Source organism: Condylura cristata, unplaced genomic scaffold, assembly GCF_000260355.1.
Source record: "Condylura cristata isolate star-nosed mole 26May11 unplaced genomic scaffold, ConCri1.0 scaffold00021, whole genome shotgun sequence".
Taxonomy (NCBI): Eukaryota; Metazoa; Chordata; class Mammalia; order Eulipotyphla; family Talpidae; genus Condylura; species Condylura cristata.
This window is the reverse complement of record NW_004567122.1, coordinates 30,669,965-30,677,324: the sequence shown is the minus strand read 5'-3', so window position 1 is coordinate 30,677,324 and position 7,360 is coordinate 30,669,965. Positions and strand designations below refer to the sequence as shown.

The following is a 7,360-nucleotide window of genomic DNA, read 5'->3' as shown; positions in this document are numbered from 1 at the left end:
TTTGGCTGAAGGCGGGGGCGTTGTCGTTGACGTCGGACACCAGCACTGTGATGTTGTGCTGGGTCTGCAGCCTGGGGGTGCCCATGTCCGTGACCGTGATGGTGATGTTGTATTCGGACTGGCTTTCTCTGTCCAGGGAATGCTCCGTTACAAGGGTGTAGAAATTTTTGAAGGTAGGCTTCAAGAGAAAGGGAAGGTTGTCCTGAATTGAACAAACCATCCTCCCATTGTCCTCAGAGTCCTGGTCTCTTATGCTAAACACTGCAACCACCATTTCAGGTGATGAATTTTCTGGTATGGGACTGATCAGCGATGTCATGGCTATTTCTGGTGGGTTGTCATTTACATCTACAATGCGAACTAAAATGGTTGCTTTTCCTGAAAGGCTCCCACCGTCCATTGCCTGTATATTTATTGTGTAGGACTGAATTATCTCAAAATCCAAAAGTGCTTTTAAATGAACCTCACCTGAAATGGGATGGATTTCAAATGTTTTCCTTATGTCTCTGGACACGTGGGAAAATAAATAAGATATCTCTCCATTTATTCCAGCATCTAAATCTGTAGCAGACACCTTAGTGACCAAAGAGTCCAAAGGACTGTTTTCTGGTACATGAACCTCATAAAGGGACTTCTCAAACTGGGGGGCATTGTCATTAATATCTAAGATCAAAACACGAATCAGTACAGTACCAGACCTGGGTGGAGACCCACCATCCCAGGCTGTTAGCATTAGTTCAAGCTCAGGCTTCTCCTCTCGATCCAGAGATTGTTGTAGTAACAGCTCTGGGTATTTTGTACTATCATAATTATCTTGTAATTTAAGGTGGAAATGGGGGTTGGGGCTTAAAGTATAGTTTTGGATACTGTTCTTTCCTACATCCAAGTCCTGAGCACTATCCATTTGGAATGAGGTTCCTAGAGAAGTACCTTCTGAGATTTTTAGAAGTATATGTTTGTCCAGAAACATGGGAGCATGATCATTTATATCTTTGACCCAAAGTTCAGCCCGAAAAAATTGCAAAGGATTTTCAAATAATACCTGGAAATGCAATATACAAGGCTCAGTGACATCACAAAGTGCTTCCCGGTCCAGTTCCTCATTTATGATCAAGTTACCAGTTTGGGTTTCCAGCCACAAATACTGTTTATAGTCATCAAAGAGAACTCTGGCACCCCTTGCAGTCAGTTTTTCCACATCTAGACCTAAGTCTTTCACCATGTTTGCTATAAAGGAGCCAATTTCTGTTTCCTCTGCCACAGAATAGTGCAGGGTCTCTGAACACACCAGAGACCCTCCCAGGAAAACAAAGAAAAGCAGCACTTGCCTTATCCGCTGAGGGCTTCCCTCTCCAGACTGCATGGTGCCTTAGCCAAATGCCTTTCTGTAGAAATGTTTCAATTCAGTCCCAGAGTTGCTTCTCTCATTTATCAGCCCAAACGACTGGAGATAGATTTGTAATTTTGAACAGGGTATTGTCGTTTCTCTTGTTTTGAGAGCCTCTTTCCCCCTGCTGTGTTTTCAGGATTCTCTGTTCCACTGGTTAATGGAACCTGACAATCTGCTATTACAAAATTTTCTCCATCTTATCCTGCAGCGCCACCATGTGACTCTGCAGATGCTCAGGTTTTAAACTTTAGTAAGTTTGAGGCAAAATGTTGACTTGCCTTGTGCGTTTGTTAATATAATAAAAAATATGTTTATCCTATATTCCTGATTTTTGAGTGTATTCACTGTGAAGTATGGTGCTGTGGCCTTTCAGCCCATGGCACAATAAACCACAAACCACTGGAGTGATAGAAAAAGAATGTTTTAAAATTTATCCCCAAACTCATATAAGTTATGATCTCTCTGTGAAGATAACTACTAAAAGCAGTGAAGAGGACTCTCATATGTGATTGATTTACTAAGCAAGAAGTTCTTGGGAAAACTGGAATTGGGAACCAGAGGCCATGATTTGCCTCCCACTTTCAGAAAATACTCTTATGAAAGACAGTAAGAATTAGCCCATGCCCTAGAAACTGATTCTGAAGCATGCAAATAGTTGTTCTGGGAAGGCTGAACATTTCAGGCTGAAAAAATGATACCATTTATTTAGGAATATTCTGTAAGAGATGAATATGGCAGGAACCGAAAGTAAATGCTCTACAATGGTGACTAAAGTAAGATATGTCTAGTCTGATACCATTTTAAAAAGCTAACAAACTAGAACCCATTTTAATTGTAGAACTGAATTTCATCACTTTGTAGATACAGACTTTCCAGAAGTGTAAATCTAACCGTTTTATTCACTCACTCATTCATTTGTTCAGCAAATATTTATTGAGCATACACTTTGTGCTAAGTATGACTTTGATACAGGTTGGAGATAAAGTGATAAACAAAACAGTTCCACCTCTGAAAGGGGACAGAAAAGCAATTTAAACTAGAGCATAATGAATGCCAAGAGAGGGGAAGTTCATGCTATAAGAGCATAGATGAAAGTCATCTGACCAGAAGTCAGAAATTCAGGAAAGACTTTTCTGAAAAAAATATATTCCAAGTTGATATATACAAAAACAAAGTGGAATAATGCAAAACAAAACTAAATGAATGTGGGGTGAAATTTTCCAGGCAAACTAGATATGATTATAGAAATTCAAAATGAGAGAAGTATTTTGAAAGAACTGAAATAATGTCAGTTGAACTGAGACATGGAACAAGCAGAGAAAAATCTCTCCAAAATTGAAATTAGAAAGATGAACAAATATTTTTTAAGTTATGTCAAGGTATTTGGACTTTAAATCAGCAGAAATACAAGATTAGTAAAAGAATTTAAATAGAAAAGTGACAAGATCATATTTTTATTTTTCAAAATATTGTCCTATTTCAAAGTTGGCAATAAATTAGAGAGGTCAAAGACTAGAGGCAGGAAACCAATTCAAAGTTATTGTAGTAATACAGGTAAAAGATGATCTGGCCTCAACTACAAATGAGGTAATAAGATTGCATTAGAGTGATAAATATAAAATAGATACAGTGATAGATTAGATATACAGAGAATGGAATGATTTAGTGAGCTCAGTGAATAGTGGTGCTATTAACTCAGAGTGAACATAGGAAGGAAGAGAGGAGAGAAGAATAGGTTTGGAGCTAGAGAAAATGTTTAATTTTGAGAAAAGGAAAACTGTTGAGTTTGAGGTCTATCTATGGATTGCTTCATGGAAACAATTTTCATTACATAAATGATGTTGAAGAAAGAGGTTTTGACTGAAAAGACAAATTTGGGATTTATTAGTATAAATTGTGATTTAAGCCCTTGAGAGCTTTAGTAGGTCATAAAGTAAGAGAAGGATGTTTGACTTTGATTTCAATAATAATGCAGCTCCAGAGAGTGCTCATGGTTTTAGGTGACGAGCAGAAATGAATGTCACAAATGATGAAGAAATCTAGAAACAGAGATAGGTCAAACTCTAGATTGAGAACTATGGCAAGGAGAGGGCAAAGTCAAAACTTGTAAAAAGTCATTGTATTTGAGAGAAGTCTTCACACACTTTTCTCCTGTGGTCTTGATTATTTTAAAACTGGTATCCAGTTGATTTGAATTCTTATTTCATGACACATCCAGAATACTGTTCAGGTAGGAAGGTTTGCTAATTTCTTTAAGATACATTTTTCTTTTGAAAAAAGCTACTATTGAAAAATAATCTTCAATAGGGAATATAGTTGTTAGTATAGCAGCTATGTATTTGAGGGTTACTATGATTTTTCTTAAAAGATTTCTCTTTGTCATGTCTTTCTAAAATTCTACTGTGATGTTGAGATATTCTGTAAAATTTTTTCCTTAAGGTTAATTGGTTAATTTGCATTTCTGGAATCTGTTTTCATTAATTTTGGGAAATTCCTAGTTATTACTTCTTCAAATATTGCTTGGAAAATCCAATCTTTTTCACCCAGAGTTCTGGTTAAATTCATGTTAAACCCTTTTTTTCTGCCCTACGTGTCTAGCCATCTCCTGTTTTTCACATCACTAACTCTCCAACCCGCATCAAATACATTTATTTTATGACATTTTTTATTTCATTAATTATTTAGCTGCATCTAATTTTGTATTAAACTTTTTACTCAATTTAAACATTTGATTGATATGTTTTTCATTTCTAGGAGTTCTGTTTGGTCCTTTTATAATAGGTCTCATTTTATAGTTTTTTGTTCCCAGTACATCTTCAAGTTTAACTTTTACTTCAGTTAAAGTGGTTCACATATTGTAGACTGTGTCTGATAATTACAACATTTAAAGTGCTGTGTTCCCCCCACCCTTTACTTATGATGTTGTATTTCCTTGTGTATGTAATTATCTTGACTTTGACTTAAGGATATAAAAAGTATTGCACGAATCATTTGAGGATTAGGACATACAACCTTTCTTTTATAGGCTCTCTGCATTTGGTTTCCTCAGAAGCTGGAAGTACTACCTGTGAATGACCACTTTAAATTAACTTTAACACTGAAAATCAAGTTGAAGTCCAAAACTGCACACAGAGGGCTCATACAATTCCAGTTTACTCTCACCCTGAGGATCTACCTCCTAAGTGTCCATACTTATGAATGGGAGAGTCTTAGGACATTGAGTCCCTTGCTCCTACACCTTATATAAACTAGTGAATTAGAGGTTCGAATTTCCCAGGATTCTGAATATTCTCAGAGATTAAGTGGATTTGAAGCTAATTTATCTCTCTGGGTTTCTTTCTTTTTTTAAGACATGAAATGCTTATTATATATATATATATATATATATATTTATCATTCTTCATTTTGCACATTTTCATCTCGGTTGTAATCCCTGTGGACTTCCCACCACAAATTCACCCATGAACATCACCACTGGGTTTCCTTTGACCTGGCTCAATTTACTCATGTCTTACTAGCTAATTGTTTTCACTGGAGGTGCTGGTCTATATAGCCTATACCATCCTTTCTTAAAATATAAAATCTCAGGCATATCAGTATACTTCAAGATAACAAGGAAGATCTTAACTTCCTTGGGGAATCAGAATTTCAATACATCCTAGTGCTATTCCACACCTCATCCTAGTGATCAAATTCCCTACCTGTAATCCTCAATTAAGCTGTGTGCTTATAGACTTGAGACTCTATATACATATCACAATGAGGCTTCTATAAATCATAAATATCCTCCTTTGAGATTATCTGTGAAAGTCCAGAGTTTTAAGGATAACTACAAGTAATGAATAGAAAAGAGAAAGTCATTTCCATTAACAGTTTTTGAAGGTTAACTCCAATTTCTTTTTTTGTCTGTTTGTTTTAATCTTATTTTTTGCACATATAAAAAATAACTGGGTATAGGCCAGAAGAAGGGAGAGGGTTGAGAGAATTCACAAGAGACAGGTGGATTTACTGAAATACACTACTGAGGGGAGCAGCTGGTGAGACCATATGTGGGCCAGCTCTCATAGTTCCCAGGAAGAAACTCAGGTCACAGGGAGTAATGGTGATAGCACTGAGACTTAACCCTTAAGTTATCAGGGAAGCCCCATTTCAATTTCTTAAGAAATGTTAATGTATTCTTTTGATGATTTTTTAAAAAGATTTATTTATTTGTGCTTACAGAACTGGGGTACAGACCAGAGGTGTGTTGGGTGAGAAGATTCACCAGAGACAGAGTGAGGAGCAGAACAGGCCTATCTACTGAAATATCCTGCTGAGGGTAGCAGCGGAAGGGTGAGGAGAGGTTTGCCACACCACGTGGGTCAGCTCCCTGGGGGAGGATCAAATTCGTGCTGCAGTGGCTTCCAAGAGCTTCCTAATGCAGTGCTTTAATCTGTTGCGCCACCAGGGAGAGCCCTCTTCTGATGATTTCACTCAGGGCAATACCTTAAATAGCATTCTGGGCTTATAATAAATGGTATAAAATAATATGAAATTTAAGTGTATTTTTTTTTTTGAGAACAGAATATGTGGCTTTATTGAACGGTACTGTTAAGGGGAGCAGCTGGTGAGACAGGAGAGCTCTGCACATGAATGTTTTGACACTCTTTTACACTCTGTTCTTTCGGGCTTTCTAACTTGGGGGCTCCAGTTTGCACCAATTATCTGGGGTGCCTGGTGTTGGGCACTGGCCTTTGACACAGAAACGTGTCTTGGCTGCTGCTTCTGCATTCCTGGAGCTGGACTGGTTCTTCTGGTCAGTTGTTTTTTTTATATATGTAAGTTTATTTTTACATCATTTTGTACATTTTTTCCCCATCTCAATTGTAATCCCCACGGGTTTCCCATCAACAAGTCACCCGTGAAGCACAGTGTATTTAAAGGAAAAAATAGCAATATCAAAGGCCAAAATATAAGATTCATTGCCTATAACATCATCAACAAAAATTGTTAAATATGTAAAAATCAGTAATTTTTAAAATCAGCATGGTCTCTTATTTTGTGATAAGGGAATTCTTGAAAATTGTTATATAATAAAATCCAAACAAGGCTTTCTAGTACTGAATATAGGGTGGTAGCTATTTTTTTACCCTTTATGATGAAAATTTCCAGGCACAAACTTGGATTAAAAATCCAATATACTGGCCCTTCCTGGTGGCGCAGCGGGTTAAAGCACAGCACTTAGAATCTGAGGCCGCTTCCGCATGAGTTCGATTCCCGCCTGCCGCCTGCCCCGGAGGAGACCACATGGCGAGCCAGACCTCTCCTGACCCGCCCACTGCTTCCCTCAGCAGTGTGCTTCGTAGATCTGCCTGTTCTGCTCCCCACTCTGTCTCTGGTGAAGCCTCTCACCACCCCTGAGCCTCTGGCCTGTACCCCAGTTCTGTATGAATAAATAAATAAATCTTTAAAAAAAAATCCAATATACTTCCCACCTAGTTTCAACATTATTATGTATGTTGTAGCATTCACTCAATACTTAGTTGTATCTTCAAATAATTACATTGTCTTACATAACAATCCCATTATTACAAGAAAACCTAGCACATTACTCATAAATACAATTTTTGATCAACCACATGAAACCAGAAAACAGATTATATTTCCGTTTCATAAAATAACTATAATATCATGAGAAATAATGCATGCAGCAGTAGTGCAATCTGAAATCCATTACCGGATAGGGGAAAGTAAGCGCAGTTTATAAAGAACTATAATTATTTTATTTACTGTTAAATTCGAAACTATTGTGGAGGTTCGCATTTTCCTCCATATTTTTGCTAGTTTCGTCGAAGGGAAAATTGGGGATAATCGGTTTCAGAAACTTGAACTCATTGGTCCCAGCGTCCCCCGAAAGACACACCTCATACTGGTAGCTGTGGGACAGCGTCCCGGCGCCGCTGACGTCCACCAGGTGGCCCGGGAAGTGGC

General features: G+C 37.6%; 1 protein-coding gene across 1 annotated transcript in view; it reads right to left on the bottom strand.

The window, feature by feature from the left end:
* LOC101624796 (protocadherin beta-14) overlaps positions 1-7,360 on the bottom strand; it is an 11,226-nt gene that overhangs the window by 1,475 nt on the left and 2,391 nt on the right. Inside the window, exons 2-3 of the mRNA XM_012727768.1 lie at positions 7,160-7,329; positions 7-1,368 (exon numbers count right to left, since the gene is read on the bottom strand). Of these exons, the coding sequence (XP_012583222.1) occupies positions 7-1,368; positions 7,160-7,329 (1,532 nt within the window). The remainder of the gene's footprint in view (positions 1-6; positions 1,369-7,159; positions 7,330-7,360) is intronic.